General features: G+C 33.2%; 1 protein-coding gene across 6 annotated transcripts in view; it reads left to right on the top strand.

The window, feature by feature from the left end:
- LOC111413900 (Protein tyrosine phosphatase 99A) overlaps positions 1-26760 on the top strand; it is a 300358-nt gene that overhangs the window by 230427 nt on the left and 43171 nt on the right. For all 6 annotated transcript variants that reach the window (XM_071198715.1, XM_023045036.2, XM_071198716.1 and 3 more), the window contains exons 5-6: positions 7142-7329; positions 8204-8318. In XM_071198715.1, the coding sequence (XP_071054816.1) occupies positions 7142-7329; positions 8204-8318 (303 nt within the window). The remainder of the gene's footprint in view (positions 1-7141; positions 7330-8203; positions 8319-26760) is intronic.

Genomic DNA, 26760 nt, shown 5'->3' with positions numbered 1-26760 from the left:
ATTTCACTTCCTGTATTTTTAAACCATCGAAATATTTACAGTATTTCTTGACTTTAAATGTGTATTAGGATGTAATCTATCTAGAGAAGTCGATACATTGCCAAAGAAACTATTACTACTCTCTAAATTTCAAGATTTGTAAGAGTATGTACTGAACTTGTACAAAAAGCAAAAAATTGAAATATTTTCTAAAGTAGGTTGAAATTGAAGTTAATATCCATTATACCAGTTAGTTTAACGTGATAGAAAAAATTTTTCGTATTTTTGTTGTACTTTTACTGGTTTATTTATATTTTTTCATATTTTTTATATTTTTTTTTTATTTTTATTTTTTATATTTTTTTTATATTTTTGTTGTCTAACTAGTTTCGGAAAAAGCCATCATCAGAGACAAAAGTCAATGTATTTTACAGGAAATTAACATCGAAAATATAAAATTATTATTGTCACAAAATTTACTTAAAATAAACGTAAAAATTCTTTTACAAATCTTTAAAGATTTAACTCCGCATGGATATCTTTTGTAGTAGATGTTACAAGATGGTCTGTAACAAAAAAAAATATATAAATAAACCAGTAAAAGTACAACAAAATTCGAGAAATTTTTTCTATCATTTTCTAAATTATTCACTTTTCTATAAGGCATATTTATCGTAATCAATTACAAGTGAGCTCTAGAACAACGTATTTCAATATTCACGTTTATGTACCAGTCACCCTGTATATAACATTTTTCATCTCGTTTAGAAGATACGAGAGAGAAAGAGAAATAATCTTTATTGGCTACCGATCAGGAGCTTTGAAAGCCCTGATCTTTCCACCTTACAGTATTATAATAATAATAATAATAAACTGTCTTTATTTCCAGAGTAAAGAGAACAAACAATAATAATAGTAACTATAGTAACTATAATGCAAAATAATATACTATAACTTAAATACAAAACATGTGGAAATCCTAAGGCGAAGTTCAGAATGCGACCATAATATAGCCCGCTTCTGCTCTTTCACTTAACCTTAAAATAATTGCACTTTTAATCGCAGTACATGCCTACTCCTAAAAACTAAAACTATTAATTGATTCTGCATTATAATCTTCATTTCACTTATAATCTATTTTATATATGAGCAATATATAAAATAAAAAATAATATAATGAAATAAAACAAAACAAATTATTCCACTTGCATTAAAATTAGATTGATCCACTACACAAGCAAACAAGAAGTCACTGTCGCTCAAATTAATGCTCCCTTTTGGCCCTAATGGTGACGGGGATAGAATTATACAGCTTATAGGCACACTAGCTAAACGCACGACAAAACAGAGCTGAACTATGGGCAGACGGATTAACAACATTTTTATTTGTAATATTTATACTGTGTAGATCCCCTCTAAACTGAATCTTTTCACTCAAATAATTAGGCGAGCCAGTTGTGACAACCTTGTGATACAGCACTGAAGCCTGTAGAGTATAACGATTCTGAACAGTCAGCTAAGTTAACTCTTTAAGCTTATGAGAGATCCTTTCAAATTTTTTTATTCTGAATATATATCTTATGCAAGCGTTTTGCACTCTCAATTTATCCATGAAATTTAAACATGGATAGTAGACAGGAATACAATTAATTAAGCAAAGACATTCACAAAGCATCTTCTTCATTTTTAAATTAAAAATATCTTTGAAAGAATAGAGTATTTTTAATTTCAAAAAACAAACACTTAATGTTTTAGTAATGTGCTGTTTGTACCTAAAGGCATTATTAACAAGTAGCCCAAGATTCCTTGCCTCATCAACAATAGGTATATTGCAACCGTTCAACCTAAGAATCAGATTAGCTTTCAATTCCTCAACTTCCACATTTCTGCCAAACAGAATAACTACACTTTTATCAGGGTTTAATGTCAAGGCGTGATTCTTTGCAAATTCACTGACATTCGCTAAGTCCTCATATTCACGAAGCGGAAAGTTGTAGTATAGCTGAGTGTCGTCAGCATACATATGAATTTTACAATAATTGACAGCTTTTGGAAGTATAGAGTATAGAGTACCGACCCCTGCGGTACTCCACGCTTCAGCTTCAATGGTTCAGAAATTAAGCCATTGACCTGTACACATTGGCATCTGTCTATTAAATACGTTTTAATCAACTTTATACCTTCCTCCCCGCCTCCAATATAGTGAAGCATCGACAGCACAATATCATGGTCAACAACATCGAACGCTTTGCTAAAATCCAACAACACTAAAGCGGCCTAACTAAAGCCTTTAATATATCGTCAGTGACATTTAAAAGTGCAGTTGTGCAACTACGTCCAGACACAAATCCCGATTGACAGTCTGGTAATATATCATTTGAAATAATAAAGTTTTTAAATTGGTAGGAAATAACTTTTTCCAGTACTTTGCTCAAGGTAGGAAGAATAGAAATCGGTCGCAGGTGCTTAAAATCAGTTGGTGTTTCGATTTTCGGTATTGGAATGATCACAGCAGACTTCCACTGCGTACATACAGTTTGTTAACTGTATGTACAATAACTGTATGTATAATTTGTTGTGCAGTGGATTTTAAGGATTGCGTATCTTCGTTATAATTCTCAGGCATTTCTTTCTGCTTTTATTATTCTTTCTTTTGTTTTCTTTGATGCATTGGCTGTGAGAATTTGACCGTAGTCTAAAACCAGTCTACATATACCGTTATAGATCTTCGTAGCAGTTTTTGTTGAAATGCCTTCAACGTTCTTGTAATATTTTGTTCGTTTGACAGCTTCAACTCCTTTGGATTTGAAGTGTTTTGAATAGTTTTATGTTGTTGTCTAAATCTATACCAAGATATTTAATAACGTTGAAAGGTTTCACCGTGGCTGTGCCAGTATTAATTTTAGGATATCTTTCGCAGATGCGGTGGTTGGGAATCATAAGTTGGAACTTGGAGGAATTGGGTGTAAGTCTCCAATTTTTGAACCATTTTAGCGTCGTATCGTACAGCATTTGAAGGTTTTCGGTTGCTTTGTCTAGTGTGGTGTTGTGTGAGACCATTGTTGTGTCATCTGCATACTGTAGGATGTACAAAACATATTCTATAAAGTTGGAGACAGAGGAGATCCCTGTGGGACACCTTGCGCTGAAGAAAATAGGAAAGAGAATTTCTCTCCTACCTTTACTTGAAGTTGTCTATTTTTTAGGTACTCGTCTATGATTTTAATTAAAGCACCATTGACACCTGTTTTTTTCCATTTTGTATAGTAAATTATATGCCATACATTATGCCACACCGTGTCAAAGGCTTTATTTATGTCTAAGAACAATGCAATAGATTTTCTTTTTTGTTTGTGATTTACTTGTATGTTATTTACTAGTGTTATTAACGGATGGGTTGTAGAGTTTTGTGGTTTAAATCCAAACTGGTATGTTGGTATGATTTCTTGTGTAGCTTTGAGGATTCGTTGATTAATGATACTTTCGAAGATTTTGCCTATCACTGAGAGGAGGGTTATTGGTCTCTAGTACCTGGGATGTGGTCAGGTGGAAATGGTCAGCGCCAGGTTTGAGGATTGTTATAATGGAACATATCTCCATATTTCAGGGAATTTCCTTGACTTTAAGCAGTAGTTGTAAGCTTGACGAATAAATTTGTGCGCGGTGGGATTTAGATTTCGTAATATATGCGTAATTAGATCTTTTCCTTTTATTGAGTCTTTGGGATTCGCTGAATCTGGTATACCAGTTTTCTACTTTTGTTAGATTGTCGTCGTCAAATGTTGGATCGGTTTTAGGAGTAAGAGCTTCTTGGAAGTGTTGGGCAAATGCTTCGCTTTTTTGATCATCTGTTGTTGCATGTTCCAGATCATTCAATTTTAAAGTTGGCTCTTTATTTTTTGCCAAAATGTTCTGGCTTCATCGTTTTCGATTTCTTTGCAGAATTTTAACCACTCATTGATTCATTGAATCTGTACTTTTTTACTGCTTCATGATTTTTTTTGTTTAGATTATTATATTCTGTCTTTTTAGTTTTGTCGTTGGATATTAAGTACGTACGATACATTCTTCTTTTTGTGTGCAACAAATCTATTATATGTTTGGGTAGGGTATACATAAAAGGAGAATACTTAATCACTGGAGTGTGCAAAGATATGGATTGAGTCAGGAGTGCTATGCACATTTGGGTTTGAGCTTCGTTTACTAGGAAATTTTCAATGTCGCTGTTTATTTTTAATAAATCGCTTCGGGGTAGATCGTATTTTGTGGGAAATTCGTTAGTCACGGAGAAAATACGATTTTTTTAACATTTCCGGTTTTCATCATTAATGAGGTTACGTTAAAAATATAGCTTAAGTTTGAAAATTTTTTTCTCAAAAACAAAACAAGACATTTCAAATTTATATTTTTTATAAAAATCTTGAATCAATTCTTCGCCAAATTCTTGTATACCCCATTAACATTTTTAGTTTCGTTTAGAAAATACGATTTTTTTAATATTTCTGGATTTTATCATTAATTAGATTACATTAAAAATATAGATTAACTTTGAAAATATTTTTCTCAAAAACAAATCAAGATATTTCAAATTTATATTTTTTATAAAAATCTTGAATGAATTCTTCACTAAATTCTTGTATACCCCATTAACATTTTTAGTTTCGTTTAGAAGATACGTTTTTTTTAACATTTCGAGTTTTTATCATTAATAAGATTACGTTAAAAATATAGGTTACATTTGAACATTTTAACATTTCTCGTTTCGTTTAGAAGATACGAGAGTGACAATGGATTTATTTTAGACAATTAAGAGCAATATATAACATAAACAACAACATAATGTACATTCTATGTGAAGTCTAAAAAAGGCTATCGACCAAAGTCAATCCAATAATTAAAATGTTATTAGCCACATATTGTTATCCTGTCACAATCCTTTTGTAAATTGTGTCGAATTCTGATAGTATAAATAGGGGAGACTTTTCTTCAGCCATCTTGCTCTTAGATTTGTTTGCTAAAATTAGAAGTCGCTCCGTCAAGGCGTTATTTCGGTTTTTTCGTATAGCGTTTTATTTGCGATGTTGTGCAATGGATTGTTCGGGTGTCTCATTTTGGTTACTGCTCGGAGACTTGTTCTTTCGCCAACTTCCAAACTCCTTAGTATGCATCGCTTGCTATCATAGGTCAATAGGCTTGCATACTCTAAAATTGGTCTACAAATAGTCTTATAAATATGCGCAGCGCATTTGATGTCCTTCTGATACCTTCTTTCTTGTAGGTTAAACTTCTAAACAGCTTTGTTCTGGTGATTGCTTTCATTTTGCAACTGCACTTTTCAACTTCACTTTGCTGTCAAAGATTATACCCAGGTATTTGATGTTCGCTGAAGGACTGATTTGTGTCTGTCTGATGTATACTGTTGGAGAATTATCTGTTATCCTATGGAATGGTATTGTGTTTTTGAAGCGTTTATGTTAATTCGCCAGGAAGAGCACCATTTAGTTATTTTGTCAGTTGCTTCTTGTAATGTTACTATGGCTGTTTCAAGTTTCTATCCATGCGCTATTACTGCAGTGTCGTCGAAATATTGCAGCATATATAAATCGGTAGACAGCGCGGAAATTTCCATCATGTCATACGCAACAGCATTGTATAGTATTGGTGAGAGCGACGAACCCTGAGCAAAGGACGATCTTTTAAAAAATTTGAGAGTAATTTAAGTAACTCAGGTGGAACGTTTAATTTGTGTAATTTGTAAATCAGACCATTATGCCACACTGAGTCAAACGCTTTTTGTATGTCTAGAAAAAGAGCTGCTGATTTTATTTGCTGCAAGCGAGAAATGTGTAGATTTGAAGTAAGAATAGTTAGTGGATGTATAGTCGATTTCCCTGATCTAAATCCTAACTGATGATGTGGAATCTTATCTTAAACATACATTACCAGTCGTTTTTTAATAAGATTTTCAAACATTTTCCCGATGACAGGAAGCAACGTTATAGGACGATAACCAGAAGGCGTTTGTAGGTTTGAGTCTTTTTTTGGGATGCATACTACTGTCCCAGTTTTCCATTCATTAGGAAAGTATTGAATTTGGAAATAAAAGTTTTTTGAAAGTGGATGTTTTTTTTGTATTTTGATAGTTTTTTGACTTCATTCCAGAAAGATTTTCCCTTACTTTGGTTGATATTATTACAAGCTTCAATAAATCTGGAAGATCTAAATCTGAAGACCATCATTCCCCTAGCGTGGCTGTCTCCAATTATCAAAATCTCGAAAAGAATTTCCGCAACTTGTATATTCGCAACTTCAGGACAATTTGTGAGGTGAACAATAGTGTGAGATTTTTTATGGATTCAGGATTCTTGGACGTCGGCGTCGTTAACCGCATCCTTAGCGCGAATGCCTTCTTTGGATTTTGTTTCTACAAATAAAGCACACTGTATAGGATGAGTATTAAAATAGTTACCTATTAAATAAGCTTTCCTATGGTAGGTATTGATATTGGAGTATAGGAATCTGATATTATTCATTGGACAGTTGTACAAGTAGCTTCCCGAGAAGATACGATTTTTTTGACATTTCGAGTTTTTATCATTAATGAGGTTACGTTAAAAGTATAGGTTAACTTTGAAATTTTTTTTCTTCTTCAATCAATTCTTCTTTTAGAAGATAAGATTTCTTTAATATTTCTTGTTTCAACAAAATTTTATACTCTATCACCTCAAATTATACTCTAGTTAGTAAATAAGAAAAAAAATATATTGTATATAAAGTGCTTTGTTGTACATTAACGAATTAGACGTTTTGTGGAAAAGAAATATCAACGAAACTACTTGATTAAAACGCCCCCCATCTGTATGAAAACGTTTTTATTAAATCCAGCCTGGCGGCTTAATATTTCTAATTTCCTCTCCGTGCGATCCCTGTGCAAAAAAGGCAATTGCCTCGGGTACAGTGGCAGCGTTACTATGTTAATCAGGATATTGAGCGCACGTGATGCAATAGTGCGGGGTCGTGTCCACGTTCTGACCTGAACGTAGAACGTATAACGGAGGAAAGCCTGGTTATTATATAAAGCACGTGGTGGTCAACCAGCTGCGTCAATAAATTCGTCAATATCACCACGATCTAATTGGGTTTTCTTTTATTTTTTTTATAGCGCCAACAGGTAAACCAACTATTACCACAGCTCACAATACATCTTCCACGTCTCTACACATCAGTTGGAGGCCGCCACACCGTGACACCATCCACGGCGAATTTCTAGGCTACCGTATCTCTTATCGACCACGAGATAGAAGCCCGGACACCAGCAAGGAAATCTACATTAGGGATCCCGCCGTCGAGGTAAATTTTACCCCCATAACAATCACCATAGAATATCCAATCTCCATCCCCGTCCTCTTTTCAGCGTTCCACACTTTTCAATCGACAATCTGCTTCGCATCTCTTTTATCCCAAAGGAACTTCTTAAAATTTTCAAGACTTTTCTTTATTCTAAAAAAATCCAATATTTCAAAGAAAATTTGATTTGATTTATTTAGCAGTTTTCACACTCGGTGATTACAATGTTTACACTGGAAGAAGTAAAATGAAACTCTTAACACTTTTTTTAGTTCGCTACCGCAATCTTCTTTTAGTTTCAGTTTCTCAATACAACTTGGAAAGAATTTGTCCAATAGCCGGTAGAGTTAGATTAGTAGGTAGCTCGTCTGGTCATACGGTAATCAGCTTTTGAAGTGGATACGGTCGGGGGGGCAAAAAAGGGTCCAAAATTGAACCGTAGACTGTGGCAATCCTGGTGCGTCTGGTGGCTTTCGCAACTCGTTTCATGGCTCGTGGGAAATCAAAGAAAACAGGCCGGCTCTTGCTAATCCAGATCCCGGTGTCCACTAATAGTGTTCCGGGCGCCCTCCCGTCTGTTTTGATTCGGAATCGCCGACAGGGGGCGGTCGGAGCGCGTGCCTAATTGAGCTTTATTGCAACCGCTTCAGAATTAATACATAAAAATTACCGGTACCCATAGCAATTTACAACTGCATGTATATGATTAAAATTTAAGCAAAAATCCCGGCGGTTCCACCATTAATTAAAATTAGACGACGTTGGACTTCCAAGCACAATATGCTTCCCTCAATCCATTATAATCCATGGCAGACAATCGTCGGTCGCGGCAACAAGCCTTAACCCCTTTCCATTTACATCCGCCGATTTGTTGCAGAGCCATACCATACAGAATCTGGAGACCTACACCCAGTACCTCGTCACACTCGAGGTGTTTAATCCAGAAGGACTGGGCCCCAGCACGACAGTCCTGGTAATGACTGATGAAGGAGGTAAGTGGTCCATTTCCGCTAGCGAGGGCCCCGACTCCCTCCGGGGACGGCGCCGCCACCGCGCACCACCGCCATCCTGGCGCCCGTACTTACACAAATGAAAGTTCATATGTCCCACACGGCGATAGTGGCCGTACAGTGCCTAAGTATATTTATTTCTTACGATACGTGACAGTTTACGCCATTTTTCATTCCCGTTTATATTCGTTACTTAAGCGGAATGCCTCGTTTGTCACGCGACGTGGTAAATAGCGTTTTACAAAATGGAAACTTCTAAAAAATTAAACCAGAAACATCAACTTATCAAAAATGTATTAAAACTAATTAATTACCGTACCCGACGTTATCATTTCAATTATGCAACCAATATCGCAAATCGCGTATTACAATACCAATATTGTGATATTGGTTGCATACTTGCAATGATGACGTTGGGTACGATAATTAATTAACTAAGTTTATATATAATTATAAGTGGAAAAAGTTTCAAGTGCGAAAACGATTTAAACCTAAACAGAAACCGAAACGCGTGTCCTAATTGATTTTTAACTTCAATTTAACAGATGGCGCAGATGTTCTCTTCGCAACTCGGGGAAAATATGGCCCGTCCGGCTCGTTTATATTTATGTGTGGCCCGTAACGATCGCGGAATTCCGGCGAGTCGGTATTAAAGGCTGCGATATTCAGATCGAACAGTTCTAAATCGAATTCTGGCCCACCTTCACGTCCGCGGCGGCCGCTTCGATCGTCAGCTGTAAATCACCCGGTTTATTACACTTGGGTCCAACTGATTTGCGCATAAATTGACCGCCTTATTTTTATTTCAAAGCAAATTATGAGTAATAGTCCTTCAGGATATCTGTCACAATATCTAGATTTATAGTCAATCTTATTCTATGATTGTACGTTCGAAATATATTCACATCTAAAGCATAAGTATGAGAAAATATTGTCTTTGTTCCAAAAATATGAACACTTTAAAAATAGCATTCATATCTTTTTATATCAACATATAAAGCCGATTATAAAGTAAATTTTAAATACATTTTTAACCTAAAACACAAAAAACCGAAATTTTCAAAATTCATGTTTCCACAACAAAATCTAAAATATATCGAAAAGTAAGAGAAATGCGATGAAACGTTTCAAATAAAAAAAGTTGTAAATTAACCTTGATAACGAGTAATTAAAACCATTTACACTTATCGTCATAATCAAAAATTTAGAAGGGTGAAAAACACTAAATTCCGGAAATTGGCGTTTTCAACGTTATAATCCGTAATAGATCAAAACTAAAAAGCGGAAGGGAGAAATGTTACAGATAAAAAACGTTCTAAATTAGCGTAAAAAATGATTAGTAAAAATTAATTTCATCCATCGTTGATTGTTACCAACATAGAAGGAGAGAAACGTAAAATTTATAAAATTTGCGTTTTTAGAGCTATATTTATTAATAAATCAAAATCTAAAATCGAAGGGAAGAAATTTTAAAGATAAAAAACGTTCTAAATGAACCAAAGAAACTATTGATAAAAACCATTATCATGCCCCGTTGGTAATTATTAAATTAAGATAAAAAACTCAAAATTCTCAAATTTGGCATTTCAACATCATAATTATTAATATATCAAAAACAAAAGCGAGGGGAGAAAACGGTTTAGATAAAAAATGTTTTAAATTAACATAAAAAAACGATTAGTAAAGAGTATTTTCACACATCATTGAAAAACCTGAAATTCTCAAAATTGATGTTTCCACAAGAAAATCTCAAATAATCGAAAATTAAGAGAGATGGGATGAAATGTTTTAAATAAAAAAAGTTCTAATTTAAGCTTAATAACGAGTAATTAAAACCATTTACACTTATCGTTGGTAACCAAAAATTTAGAAGGGTGAAAAACACTAAATTCCGGAAATTGGCGTTTTCAACGTTATAATCCTTAATAGATTATAAACTAAAAGCGGAAGGGAGAAATGTTACAGATAAAAAAGGATCTAAATTAGCTTAAAAAATGATTAGTAAAAATTAATTTCATCCATCGTTGATTGTTACCAACTTAGAAGGATAAAAGCTTAAAATTCATAAAATTTGCGTTTTTAGAGCTATATTTATTAATAAATCAAAATCTAAAATCGAAGGGAAGAAATTTTAAAGATAAAAAACGTTCTAAATGAACCCAAGAAACTATTGATAACAACTATTATCATCCCTGGTTGGTAATTATTAAGCTAAGATAAAAAACTCAAAATTCTCAAATTTGGCATTTCAACATCATAATTATTAATACATCAAAAACTAAAAGCGAGGGGAGAAAATTGTTTAGATAAAAAATGTTTTAAATTAACATAAAAAACGATTAGTAAAGAGTATTTTCACACATCATTGAAAAACCTGAAATTCTCAAAATTGAGGTTTCCACAACAAAATCTCAAATAATCGAAAATTAAGAGAGATGGGATGAAATGTTTTAAATAAAAAAAGTTCTAATTTAACCTTAATAACGAGTAATGAAAACCATTTACACTTATCGTTCGTAATAAAAAATTTAGAAGGGTGAAACACACCAAATTCCGGAAATTGGCGTTTTCAACGTTATAATCCTTAATAGATCAAAACCAAAAAGCGGAAGGGAGAAATGTTACAGATAAAAAACGTTCTAAATTAACGTAAAAAATGATTAGTAAAAATTAATTTCATCCATGGTTGATTGTTACCAACTTAGAAGGATAAAAGCTTAAAATTCATAAAATTAGCGTTTTTAGAGCTATATTTATTAATAAATCAAAATCTAAAATCGAAGGGAAGAAATTTTAAAAATAAAAACGTTCTAAATGAACCCAAGAAACTATTGATAAAAACTATTATCATCCCCGGTTGGTAATTATGAAGCTAAGATAAAAAACTCAAAATTCTCAAATTTGGCATTTCAACATCATAACTATTAATAAATCAAAAACTAAAAGCGATAGGAGAAAACGGTTTAGATAAAAAATGTTTTAAATTAGCATAAAAAACGATTAGTAAAGAGTATTTTCACTCATCATTGAAAAACCTGAAATTCTCAAAATTGATGTTTCCACAACAAAATCTCAAATAATCGAAAATTAAGAGAAATGGGATGAAATGTTTTAAATAAAAAAAGTTCTAATTTAACCTTAATAACAAGTAATTAAAACCATTTACACTTATCGCTCATAATCAAAGATTTAGAAGGGTGAAAAACACTAAATTCCGGAAATTGGCGTTTTCAACGTTATAATCCTTAATAGATCATAAACTAAAAGCGGAAGGGAGAAATGTTACAGATAAAAAAGGATCTAAATTAGCTTAAAAAATGATTAGTAAAAATTAATTTCATCCATCGTTGATTGTTACTAACTTAGAAGGATAAAAGCTTAAAATTCATAAAATTTGCGTTTTTAATGCTATATTTATTAATAAATCAAAATCAAAAATCGAAGGGAAGAAATTTTAAAGATAAAAAACGTTCTAAATGAACCCAAGAAACTATTGATAACAACTATTATCATCCCTGGTTGGTAATTATTAAGCTAAGATAAAAAACTTAAAATTCTCAAATTTGGCATTTCAACATCATAATTATTAATATATCAAAAACGAAAAGCGAGGGGAGAAAACGGTTTAAATAAAAAATGTTTTAAATTAACATAAAAAACGATCAGTAAAGAGTATTTTCACACATCATTGAAAAACCTGAAATTCTCAAAATTGATGTTTCCACAACAAATCTTAAATAATCGAAAATTAAGAGAGATGGGATGAAATGTTTTAAATAAAAAAAGTTCTAATTTAACCTTAATAACGAGTAATTAAAACCATTTACACATATCGTTCATAACCAAAAATTTAGAAGGGTAAAAAACACTAAATTCCGGAAATTGGCGTTTTCAACATTATAATCCTTAATAGATCATAAACTAAAAGCGGAAGGGAGAAATGTTACAGATAAAAAAGGATCTAAATTAGCTTAAAAAATGATTAGTAAAAATTAATTTCATCCATTGTTGATTGTTACCAACTTAGAAGGATAATAGCTTAAAATTCATAAAATTTGCGTTTTTAGTGCTATATTTATTAATAAATCAAAATCTAAAATCGAAGGGAAGAAATTTTAAAGATAAAAAACGTTCTAAATGAACCCAAAAAACTGTTCATAAAGACCATTATCACCCCTCGTTGGTAATTATTAAGCTAAGATAAAAAACTCAAAATTCTCAAATTTGGCATTTCAACATCATAATTATTAATATATCAAAAACTAAAAGCGAGGGGAGAAAACGGTTTAGATAAAAAATGTTTTAAATTAACATAAAAATCGATTAGTAAAGAGTATTTTCACTCATCATTGAAAAACCTGAAATTCTCAAAATTGATGTTTCCACAACAAAATCTCAAATAATCGAAAATTAAGAGAGATGGGATGAAATCTTTTAAATAAAAAAAGGTCTAATTTAACCTTAATAACGAGTAATTAAAACCATTTACTCTTATCGTTCGTAATCAAAATTTAGAATGGTGAAAAACACTAAATTCCGGAAATTCGCGTTTTCAACGTTATAATCCTTAATAGATCAAAACCAAAAAGCGGAAGGGAGAAATGTTACAGATAAAAAAGGTTCTAAATTAGCTTAAAAAATGATTAGTAAAAATTAATTTTATCCATCGTTGATTGTTACCAACTAAGAAGGATAGAAACTTAAAATTCATAAAATTACCGTTTTTAGAGCTATATTTATTAATAAATCAAAATCTAAAATCGATGGGAAGAAATTTTAAAAATAAAAAACGTTCTAAATGAAATCAAGAAACTATTGATAAAAACTATTATCATCCCGGATTGGTAATTATTAAGCTAAGATAAAAAACTCAAAATTCTCAAATTTGGCATTTCAACATCATAATTATTAATATATCAAAAACTAAAAGCGAGGGGAGAAAACGGTTTAAATAAAAAATGTTTTAAATTAACATAAAAAACGATCAGTAAAGAGTATTTTCTCTCATCATTGAAAAACCTGAAATTCTCAAAATTGATGTTTTCACAACAAATCTAAAATAATCGAAAATTAAGAGAGATGGGATGAAATGTTTTAAATAAAAAAAGTTCTAATTTAACCTTAATAACGCGTAATTAAAACCATTTGCACTTATCGGTCATAATCAAAAATTTAGAACGGTGAAAAACACTACATTCCGGAAATTGGCGTTTTCACCGTTATAATCCTTAATAGATCAAAACCAAAAAGCGGAAGGGAGAAATGTTACAGATAAAAAAAGTTATAAATTAGCTTAAAAAATGATTAGTGTAAATTAATTTCATCCATCGTTGATTGTTACCAACTTAGAAGGATAAAAGCTTTATTATTATAGATCAAAACCAAAAAGCGGAAGGGAGAAATGTTACAGATAAAAAAGGTTCTAAATTAGCTTAAAAAATGATTAGTAAAAATTAATTTTATCCATCGTTGATTGTTACCAACTAAGAAGGATAGAAACTTAAAATTCATAAAATTACCGTTTTTAGAGCTATATTTATTAATAAATCAAAATCTAAAATCGAAGGAAAGAAATTTTAGAGATAAAAAACGTTCTAAATGAACCAAAGAAACTATTTATAAAAACCATTATCATGCCCCGTTGGTAATTATTAAGTTAAGATAAAAAACTCAAAATTCTCAAATTTGGCATTTCAACATCATAATTATTAATATATCAACAACTAAAAGCGAGGGGAGAAAACGGTTTAGATAAAAAATGTTTTAAATTAGCATAAAAAACGATTAGTAAAGAGTATTTTCACTCATCATTGAAAAACCTGAAATTCTCAAAATTGATGTTTCCACAAGAAAATCTTAAATAATCGAAAGTTAAGAAAATTTAATAACAAGTAATTAAAACCATTTACACCTATCGTTCCTATTCAGAAACTTAGCAATTTGAATCGCAATAAAAAACTTTTCATCTTGGTCTATTCTTATTATCAGTATGTTAATTAAATATATCGATGGCGTTCTAACAATTTTGCTTTTAGAAAAATAGTTGTTATCAATAACTGCCCCACTTGAAGTTTAGTGTGCTCGTGGCCTAAACGGTAAAGCTAATAACTCGTTTTACATCATGAAACTTGGCTCTCCTCGATAATTTTCGATGATGAACTCTTCCGTAATAGCTAAACTGCGATTTGATGCGATATTGATGTTTCCTCACCTACTCTTCTTGTTTGTTTGAACACTTGAACGAGTTGAAGTTTAGTTTTCACTAATTTAGGTGTGATAAACTATAGCATATTGTTTTGTAAGTAATCAAGTTTTCAGAAACATTATAAAGTAGTAATAAAATCTAAAAATATGTTTTTGAATAAAACTTAGCGATTATTTAAGTAATAAAGGTGTTGGTTTTTCGGAAAAATAAAGTTGATTGTGTGGTACGAGTTGAAAAATTGTTTACAGTTGTGTCACGTCGCGCACAATATCGCGGAAAAGTGCATATTTTCAGAGGCATTGTTCTGTTTTTAGCGTTGACCGCGTAGGTTTTTGCGCTCGCGCAATAAAACCACCAATGTAGTCAGTAATAAACCCCCGTACCCCGTTATACATTTAAATTCCCCATTCAAAGCTCAAACGCGGTTACCGATGCTAGATAAACTTTTGCCATAATGCATTACAAATATTGCCGGGAACAATCGCCCCCTGTCACTGCGTTTCCGAGTTTAAATTGAATACTTTTTTATTTTAAACGTGCAAAAACGTAAAACAAGCGTAACGATTTAATTTGAAAAAGTAATGTTTTTAGCCGGAAATTAAATCGTATCAAATTGAATAAATTTGATAACTGATTGGGACATTTGCCAAAGTGGATGTAATTTCGAACGGTATTTAACTCGTAAATCGAATTACACAAACAGATTAACTCCATATTTGTTAGTGTTACATTAATATATATAAAAATGTAAATTAAAAGTCCTTGTAATTTTTATAAAACCAACTCGGTGAGTTCTATTCAAAACCAAATAATTTAGAATAAGTGTCCGGCTGATTGCCAATTAAAATTTTAATGTCTGACAAGAGGGAGCTTTGCTTTTCAAGTTTCAATCTGTTCCAAAGTTTCCCTCGAATAAGGGGTAAACTTTTAAAGAAATTCGAGGGCCCCTTGGGGGACGTTGAACACATTACGGCCAATCGAAAACAATAAATAAAAGTTAAGGGGCGCTAGAAGTTTTTGACGTTGACAGTAGCAATATTGAAGAGCGCAAAAGTTAGATGTCGCCTTTATAGCTGTAGATATACCTACTCACCTTTTTTATTATACCATTTTCACCAGTTTCGTATAGTTCAAAGAGAAATATGTATCAAAACTGTTTTTAATCCTAATTTCATTTTAATTATTTAACTACCAAATCCTTTTAGCTAATCTACTTCAAAAAAGTAGATTTTAGCACGATAAACATATCCAAATTCGTAACAGTTATTTATATTTTTTTGCTGTTAAATTGCGCACGATATTTCAGCTACAAAAGGAAACTTTATTTGTAAACGACGTCGGTGCGAGTTTTTTTGCGAGAACATTCCGCGTGTATATATCTTTGTTCGTAAACCCCGGGCTTTACGCGGGCCCTCGAGAAACTGCAATCTCTCAAGAAGAGTCGCAACGCCGTTGTAAATGCGCATTCATTTGCAAAATAACGAGCGCATTCAAAATTTCAAAATTAAAAAAGAATTTTTTTTTCGAATCGATATTGCAATAATGTACGGATATTAGTCTAGTTATCACCATCAACAATTCTTTGTGGCGAACTGTGAGACAACTACCATACAGTCATGTTCACGGGAAATGCACACCCAAGGTCAAGCGCTGTAGTGAGATCCGACATGCCGCTGGCTAAACGGCATGTCGGATCTCACAACAGCGCTTGACCTTGAGTGTGCATTTCCCGTGAACATGACTGTATGGTCAAGCGCTGTAGTGAGATCCGACATGCCGCTGTCTAAACGGGCTGAGCCGAGCGCACACGAAACTCGTGGCTCGTGGGCGTTCGGCTCAGCCCGTTTAGCCAGCCGAGCCAACGGCATGTCGGATCTCACAACAACGCTTGACCTTGAGTGTGCATTTCCCGTGAATATGACTGTATGGTCAAGCGCTGTAGTGAGATCCGACATGCCGCTATCTAAACGGGCTGAGCCGAGCGCACACGAAGCTCGTAGCTCGTGGGCGTTCGGCTCAGCCCGTTTAGCCAGCCGAGCCAGCGGCATGTCGGATCTCACAACAGCGCTTGACCTTGAATGTGTATTTTCCATGAACATGACTGTACGTTTACGTGTATGTTTTGTATGCCAACTACTACTGAACGGATCTGTACGTTTTTTTGAGAATCGAATATGAACGGCTGCCGTAAATACACGTTTTTGCAAAGAAATGTATTGTTTCCGAATAAAACCATGCAAAATCATGTGTTTTTTCTAAACGTTACACATGATTAGCATAAAAATAAAATATAACCCTTATAAAAAACATTTATTCAAAAATACATTTACTTTCAAAATCAAAATTGCAAACTATAAAGCAAACATAACTTTTTTTTTATTATTATTAAGCTTTTCGGGCTCTATGCCCATTAGCCACCGAATGAATTCAAGAAATTCTCAACTCAATGTAGTCTAATGTTCAATGGATTGTATTAGTCAAAGAGGAACAGGATTAGAATCTAATTCCAGTGCTTGCGAGGCAAGTTAATATTGCATCTCGGTAGTAGCACGCCAGTATCCAGAAGATTTTGCAAAAAACTCTCTCTTTGACTATGGTATCTATAGCAGTTAAATAACAGCTGGTGGATGTCACCTACCTCATTACCACATAAACATCCAGGAGAGTCTACAATACCCATTGTATAAAGATGGCTAAAAAATTCGCAATAGAGGTGTATAGAAATCTGGTCACTCGTTCATTCTTGAACCAAAAATCTTCAAATATATGCGGGAGGATTCGTGCATATTGGGCCATCCTGGCCCTCCAACAGTTGACCCAATATTTGTCCCACTCAGCTTCTAACATCTCTTGTCTCACCACGGTAATTGGATCCTCCACCTGTTGGAAATGGTCCATGGTTCTGCCTCTACCGAAGAAAGTGAATGTTGATCACCTCAAAGACCTTTGTCCAATTAGTATTTTACCGATATTGGCAAAAATTACAGAAAGAGTAATCGAATTACAATTAAAGGACTATGTTACGGAATACAACCTTTTACCGCCTACACAGTCAGGTTTTAGAAAGCATTATGGCTGTAATACAGCTCTATCGAATATTGTGGACGATGTCATACGAAGCACAGACCAAGGAAAATTGACTTTGATGATTGACTTCGAATCATGACTTGATGTATGCCATGCTTCGCTACATTGGGTTTGATGATCTTGCATCGGGGTTCTTGTACAGTTACTTGACGGGCAGAATGCAGTGCGTGAAGGTGAATGGTCGCGTTTCATCGTTTCCTTCGACAACAATCAATTTTGGGTCCACTGCTATACTTACTCTACACATCGTATTTTAACAGATACATAAAAAGTTGTAATCATCATTTCTACGCGGATGACACCCAGTTATATATGTATATCTTTTCTGCCATCGGATGTCGATGATGCTTGCTTAGGTCTGACTTCGGATATAGAGGCTTATAGAGGATATAGAGCTGGTCTTAATGCTGCTAAAACAGAACTGATTTTATTTGGGCCAAGAAAGGTGATAAGTGACAATTCTGTTCGGGATCGGGTCAAGATAGTTGTCAACAATCAAGTATTGCCGCTGAAGGATTGTATGAAAAACTTGGGTGTCTTATTGGACGAAAATTTAAACTTTAATAAACACATCAATAAGTGCACTGCTTCCGCGTATGCTGCTCTTAAGCTGATTTATGGCGGTCGGTCGTTCCTCAATCGTAGAACAAGGGTGCTTTTGTGCGAGGCCTTGGTGTTAGCGCATTTTAATTATTGTGATACATTGTATGATCCGTGTATTTCGTATAGTAATACGAAAAAAATTCAGAAAATTCAAAATTCTGGCTTGCGCTTGATATTTGGGTTACGGGGGCGTCAGCATGTTTCGCACAAATTAAAGGATTTGAGTTGGCTCAACATGAAAATCATTCGGCGGTTTTGTTCTTTAATATAATGACTTTGAAGAAACCTCCATATTTGTTCAATAAAATAAAATTTCGTACCTATGTTCATACCTTGAATATTCGATTCAAGGGCACTCTTACCCCGCCGATACATCATCACCAGCCATTTAAGAAATGCTTTTCATACCAAATAACACATATTCTTAATCATTTGCCATCAACTATAAAATGTAGCACTTCTTCAAGGTTGTTTCGTCACAGAGTGAAGGGCCGCTTGTCTCAAATTCAGAATGCATTGTAGGGCGACAGGGATCGGGCAGTTTACGCTTAGTAATTAATTATGATTTCACCATCGGGTCTTTTTGTTTCCTAATTTCTTTTCGTTTTTCTTTTCTTTTTCTTTCTTGTATATTTAGAATTAGTTTTATTAGGTTTGAGTGGAAGAGCAGGTGCTGTTATGGCTGCACCTGAACTCCGCCTAATTTGTCCTGGCTTAATTTATAATAATTTTAAGTATATATACTATGCCAATGTACATCTAATGGTACAAATCAGTCATATCATTATATTGTTATTATTATTATTATATATTCTGCCCATGTTCTGCATACCACTCACTACCGCATCCTTCGCTAGACGATCCACTATTTCGTTCGGCTTTGGGTTTACATGACCTTTAATCCAACAAAATTGATCAACGGTTTCCAAAACTTTCTGCACGGAAGAATGTTGGCTTGTATGATGTTTATACCGTAATAGGGTTCTAACACACTCTTAGAATTCCAGAGTTGGGTTTTGTTCTACGTATTCCAATGCTTGCAAAATTGCCACCACTTCTGCTGAAAATACAGAATAACATTTTTTAACCTATACTTTTTACTTGTTTTGAGTAAGTCGTCCCAGTATGCGCAGCCACAACCATCTTTTATCTTTGAGCCATCTGTTTATATAAAGTGAACGTCAGAGAGTGACTGTTTGGTTTCCAGAAAAATGTGTCCACTTCGTAGTGTCCTGTATATCTTGGGAATCGTACTGATATAGGTTGTTCCGCTATGGAGAAGTTGTTTGGTCAAAAGAGAAAAGCAAAAGAGTTAAACCGCTGACAAAGAGACGGAAGTTTTGATTTTACATTCAAGATCTGGGAAACCGAATCAAAATAGGAATTCCATCTTGTTATTAATAGATAACTTAGAGTACGTCTTAAAGCCTCTTTGATTATTTCAGCAGTTTTGGGTCTACCTGCTTTTGCCCATAAGATATTACATTTTGAAAAAACTTGTGTAAGTCTCGTTCTTAGTGTAACATTTGATTTGCATTTTTGCAATCGGTTGTGGCAATTAAATTTAACGTATGACTGGCACATCGAATATGTGCTGGTAGCATTATTATTCTATTGACAGGTGTATTTGAAAGTTCGATTTCATAGAATGTGACTTCTTCATCATATTCGATTTCATTCATCTGATCTTCTTCATGATCTTCATCTTGTGCATGTCTGTGTCTGGTTTTGTTAACCTCTAATTCTTGAGGAATTAAAATTCAAATTGATGTTTTCAAGCATTTCTCCAATATTCTTGTAGTCATGGATGATAGAGAATCTTTTGCAAGCTAAAGCTACTGATTTTCTATCCAGTGCAATGTAACACCCATGAAACTTCTTGTTTTGGTGGACCATATATCAGCGGTGCTACAAACATAGTCCTGCTTTTGTATTTCTTTTTTAAGATTCTCTACATAAGAATTATACATCTCATTAATAAGTCTCATTGCAGCGTTTCTTCGTGGGACATTAACGTTCATTCCATCGAACAACCTTAGAAAACTTTCATTTTCGATGATTGACACAGCGGACATAGTGTTAACAATGAAACACACTATTCTTTTTTCAAACTCCTTCCGCGTGACCACAGTTTTTAGATTTATGATACTCAATTTTGCTTGCTTGGATTATTACCAATTCTCGAAGTAGTACCCTTTAACTTGCTTTTGCTGTCTTTTAATTTCTCTTTGTGTTTGACATATTCATCGTAGGATTTATTTCATTGCACTCTTTTTAGGTGCTTAACAAAAATTGTCGTACTTTCGGCAGAGTCCTTAATAATCTTTTTTGAAGGAAGACATAACTGGCACAAAGCTTCGACAAGCGAATTCTTGTCACACGTTTCAATCAAGAAAAATGTTCCGTCCAGCATTGTTACTGTTACAGTTGTAGTTGATAAAGGTGTGGATGTAGATGCAGTAGTGGGGCTAGCAACTATTTCTACATCGGAAACATTAAAATGCAAGCTTTCAGTGTCTTTAGAAGTCGAAGTCGATGGCTGAATATTTTTAAAATGCTGTGATATTTTGGCTAATACAGATGGCTTCTTAGTCCTAGGGACATAGTCTTCATCACTTTCTGATGAATTATGGAAAGGATCTGGTTCTGCATCACTTGAAATCTCCATAGTCCTATCAATGAGTAAAGAAATACAATATTAAAATATTGCCAAAAAATCAGACTAATCGGGCATCGAGTACTCCAAAATATACTCGGAGTACATTTTTGAGTATTTTTACTCGGGTACTGCCCAGCTCTGGTTGCAAGCTCGGCTTAATCAGACGAATTATACATGTTCCACTGTAAGTCTAACCGAGACGCTTCAACTTGTGTTGCCTAGTTTAATCACAGTCCCACGAAATAATAGATATTCCACCTTAAGCTTTGCCAAGACACTGTTATATTGTATCATCAAATATAACTTACCGCTTGCTCACCAACTTTGGACAAGTTTTTTTTATGTACTCGAAAAAAAACCTTTTTAATTAGTACTATATCTTTCAAAAGTAATATTTTCTAAAAACTCACTCAGTTCCCAGATGCAGACTACCGCTCATTTATTATTAATGATCAAGTGAGACCACATTGGAGAGACTTGCATAGAAAAAAAAAGCGGTGGAGATTGTATTTCATAATTATTCCCATGAAAGCTTTCTATAGCACAGCGTATACCGAGCAGGGGATATCAAACGGAATATTCAAACTCGACCCATAGTCAAGAGTATAAAGCTACCCGAGTCTATAAAGCAAGATTAACCATATCGTACACCAGTTTTTCTAACTGAAAAAGTGGAATTTAAATGCGCTGATGGCCCATTTAAAAGTTTGTAGTAGTTTTAAGCGTGTTTGCGGAAACTGTCAACTAGCGCCATCTATAACCACTAGCGAGAATTAAAGTCATACCGATAAAGAAGATCTATACATAAATGTAAATCATAACTTCTAACGTTTGAAGTTAGATTTAATGTCGACTCTACTTTTAGGGAATTAAAAGTAGAATAAACTGAATATTTAATTAAAAATTTAAAAATAAAATTATTTTTTATTTATAACGTAGTAGTGACATCTATTTTATTTTACTTTAAAATATAATTAAAAAATTTGAATTGATTTAAATTTTAAAATGGAATTAATTGGAATAAATAAAATAAAAGTTTGATACAATTTTCGTTTTAAAATTGTCAAATCAATTGAGAAGTAAATTAAATTCAAGGTGAGGGGAATAATTGGCCTCTTTGTGGCCGAAAATAAAAGCGGTGTCACTGTAATTGCGAGTGCCTTTCGGGAGATAAGTGGCCTGATTGGCCGGGCAAATCGTGTTTGATTGGGGTCGAGTGGCGAATACATTCCGTGGGGACCTTTTGTCTATCGAACAATGCTATCTCAAGTAGCAGGTGTAGCGGAGGTGAACGGAAGATGGGCACATCAATCTTACCCGCTACGGACTCTAATGTAAAACTCTAAAACAAGACCTCCTTGTGTTACTAGAATATATATTACAATCTAAATTAATAAATTTTAAATTTTCGAGACATGCAATTTCTGGCTATTTCTTGAATGCGGACGAAATGGGCGTGTTATGGTCGATTGAAGAACACAGAACGCTATTGTTGACGATGTTTTGGCTATTAATGAGGACCATTACTAGCACGTGTACAACTACCAGGTGCCGCACGTAGTGATATTTACAGAAATTAAGGTTGTAATCCGTACGTAATAAATGGCATACTTAAACGTATTTATGAAACAGTCGAGGTTGGTTTAAAGTTGGAATAATTCAAAAAAGACTATTTTAACCCTACACTATTAATTTAAATTTTCATATTTTTCTCGATATTTATGCATGTGAAAGCAACTTTTATTCTAAAAGTTTTTTTGTGGTATGCTTCGAAACCCGAGTGTTTTATCATGAAAAATTGATTAATAAATATTACTAATAAATATAGCTTAATACGAGATGTGTAATAAACGCAAAGTCAAACAAAGTGCCAGAAGAGAGTTGAGCGAACGGAACAACAGAAAAGTTGTTAAGAAAGTGATGAATCCAAAAATTAAACACAAATTAAAACAAAATTTGACAATCAGCCAGAAAAGTCATTCTTTTATTACCAACAACAACGTTACAATGCCACTTAAATTGTCGAAAGACTGTGTAGTAGCTGTGTTCAATAAAGGAAAGTTATACTACAGCAGTTTTATTTTTATATTATCAAATAAAACAGTTAAATCATTCAATGCAGATTCATACAGAAACATCATTATTGAAATATGATGTAGGTTAAAGTAAAAACTTTTTGAGAAATACTAAAATGTTTTAATTCTATTCAAGCAGACATGTTTCGAAACTAATGTTTCATCTTAATTTACAAATAAAATTTAAATTAAATTTAACAAAATCGAAAATAAAAAACTTCAATAATACAGATAAAATCTTGGAAGGTAACATATGATCTTATGTTACCTTCCTTTTTAGATCTATTCCTGAAATCCACCTACTAACATAATTTTTATTCCATTATATTGTATAATATTCTATGTACTGAAGATGAAACATTAGTTTCGAAACATGTCTGCTTGAATAGAATTAAAACATTTTAGTATTTCTCAAAAAGTTTTTACTTTTACCTACATCATATTTTATTATATTAGTGAAATATGGAGAATTTCATCCCATTTATCATTATTGAAACTTTATTAAAAAAACTCCAACTCATTAAAGGAAAAATATCTCTATTTCGCTGAAGAGGTTCATAATGAATTCAAATGTAAGTAATGCTCGTAGATGGCCCATGATACCTTCAAAAGTAGTTTGGACGAACTGTGTGAATTTTGTAGACATTGACCTTAAATTGTAATGGGGCCGTTACACATTCTTTTTTTTATTGGCTTATTCGATAGTTTAGCAAAATTGAAGACTTCTATTAATTTTTTATTTTTCAAACTGGACCTTACTTAAAAAAAAAAATCTTGATCTTACGTGAAAACCTCGCAAACGACACCAAACCTGTTATAGAGAGGATTTTGAATTTTAATATTAATTATTGCAAAAATTAAACAATTTTAGGATCTGAAAATGTTACCAATCTTTCTACTTTTACATACTTTATCGATTTTTTGAAAAATGGTCTTTCTATTCGATTTAAGATAACGGCCCTATACGGTACAATAAAAATGTGCCATGAATTTTTATATACAATTTAATGTAGCAACTAAATGTAACTACAATTAAATTAGATTTTAATAGTTGACTACTTATACAATTTTATTTAATTAATCTCATTTTGTAAATAATTGTTGTAGCGAGTTTTAGATAATTACACAGTACAACACATGATTTCGGGACTCAATTCTGATAATTGTTTATGAAAGTAGCCCCAAAAAGAAGAACTTCTGCATCATTCGTATGGTCATGGTACATCAAATAATAATTTAAAAATTAATTTGAAGTTAGTAAGTATCGTATAGGGGAATTTGTCACGTTTTAGGCTCTTTTGTTTGTCATAACTGGAGAACCACTAGTCCGAATAAGCTGAAACAAATTTTAAAAAATTAAGAGTTACAATTCCTTTAATCTGTTCATACAACGTTTCGCTACATAAGCAACAGTTTCGCAGTTATAAATAAATGTATGAAGAAAAAAACTCAAAATTTCCTGCATTTCCACCTTGATACCTTTTTGGCACAATTACCTCAGGAATCGGACGAACAAGGAGAGAGGTTCCACCAGGTGACCATGCCAATGGAAATGCGATTCAAAGGCAAAAAATTGGATGCATTGCTTGCGGAGGTTTGTTGGTGGAGTTCTAAAATTGTGCAGTTTGAAGATGAACGCACCGAAGATGAAGATGACACTGAAATTTGTGGACACACTGAACAAAACATGCCCTTGAATATTATGTGTAACTCGGATGATGATGCAGACTCAGAACATGAATATGAACAACCTACTAAGAAAATAAGGTCATCAGAACCACAAGCGTCAACTTCAACGAGGATGGATAGTGACACTAATTGAAAATGTTCTAAATTTTGTTTCCATGCATAGATAACATATAAAAATCTTCATACATTTATTTATAACTGCGAAACTGTTCCTTTTTACCGTTTTGGATTTTTTATGAATTAAAAATAAAAAATTAAAATTTTTTAGGCAAAAAATAGTTTTTTTCTTCATACATTTATTTATAACTGCGAAACTGTTGCTTATGTAGCGAAACGTTGTATGAACAGATTAAAGGAATTGTAATTCTTAATTTTTTTAAATTTGTTTCAGCTTATTCGGACTAGTGGTTCTCCAGTTATGACAAACAAAAGAGCCTAAAACGTGACAAATTCCCCTATACGATACTTACTAACTTCAAATTAATTTTTAAATTATTATTTGATGTACCATGACCATACGAATGATGCAGAAGTTCTTCTTTTTGGGGCTACTTTCATAAACAATTATCAGAATTGAGTCCCGAATCAATCACCTGAAAAATGTTGTACTGTGTTATTATCTTTACAGAAAAATTATATAATATACAGTTGACTTGTCGTTAATAATAATGAATTATAGTATTTTATTAATATACTGTGTTTTTACTTATTATAAAAGTCGGACAATTACTAACAATGTTTAAAGGACTAAGAATATAATTATTTATAACGATTTTAATCGTTTAATTACCCTATTGTTAGAATTTCGCGCCGCCATTACTATGACATGATCTATAGGAAGAACCCTTTCCAAAAAAGTATTACACATTAAAATCGGACAATTAACAAAAAAGTTATATTTATTTCGTGTTCGTGTTTTGTTGCACTTTTCTAATACCCATATGATTTAGCGACGACCAAAATTCACTGTTGTGTAGAAGACACTATATGCGTTCTGATTTGGTAATCATACCTGATATTATGTTAATTAGTTTTCAATTTTTGGGACACTAAAGTTAGAGACTTTTCTTATATATTTTACTGTTTTTCGCAGAATTTAAGGTGTTCCCGCTCAAAATCTGCGCCGCCAAAACTATGTTAGGCTCTACTCTACGAGATCTTTCTAATGAGCTATTAATCATTAAAATCGATACACAAACAAAAAAGTTTTTTTATGGATAGAATTTATGGGTAACTTCACACCGGTTTACTATAGAACAAGTTTCAACTTGTTCATTACAAGTTGAGGGTTATTATAATTTGTTAAACACTGCTGCGCGGAATTGTGCGTGTCTGTGCAAGTTAAAACGTGCATTACTGTTGTATGTATAAAAGTAGGTGCAGCTGTTTTTCATTCAGTTGGAATAGAAGTTGGATTGAGTGAACTTGTGAGATACATATATAAATATTGGTCCAGTGGGCAGCTGAATGTGATGATCTGCCTTCTGAAGAAAGTGATGTGTCAGAAGCAGAAAATGATGACACAGAAGATAGAAATTTTGAATTGGTTCCTGACGAGTATTCTGGATCCAGTTCTGATCATGGTGACGATAATTCAGAGGATGATGTTGATGATATTGGTAAGCCTTCAACTAGCAGTTATATTGCTCCAAGTGGTCTGGTATGGAGTTTGGAACCTCCAGAAAAAATAAAATTCAACCACACAACATTATTCGCCGTGCGCCAGGACTCGCAAGGAAACATATGGCTGCAACACCAAAAGAAGCGTTTCAGTTATTTGTAACTCCAGTTAGTGTACAAGAAATTGTGAACTGTACTAATTTATGGAGCAAAAGGAAAACCGTGGAAAGATGTAATTGTTGAAGAATTTCTTGCATTCTGTGGTTTACTTATTCATGCGGGAGTTGACAGAAGCTGGGATGTTCCTGCGAGAGAATTATTTTGTGATAAATTTGCCAATCCTGTATACTGAGCCACAATGTCCATATTTCGCTTTGAAGAAATACGAAGATTTGTCAGATTTGACGACAAGAGAACCCGGAATGCGCGTTTGGAAACCGATAAGTTAGTGTCCTACATTTAGGATTTATTCATTCAGCAATGCAA

This window comes from Onthophagus taurus, chromosome 8 (genome assembly GCF_036711975.1).
Source record: "Onthophagus taurus isolate NC chromosome 8, IU_Otau_3.0, whole genome shotgun sequence".
Lineage (NCBI taxonomy): Eukaryota > Metazoa > Arthropoda > Insecta > Coleoptera > Scarabaeidae > Onthophagus > Onthophagus taurus.
Note: the sequence above shows the minus strand (reverse complement) of the source record. Positions and strands in the feature narration are given on the sequence as shown.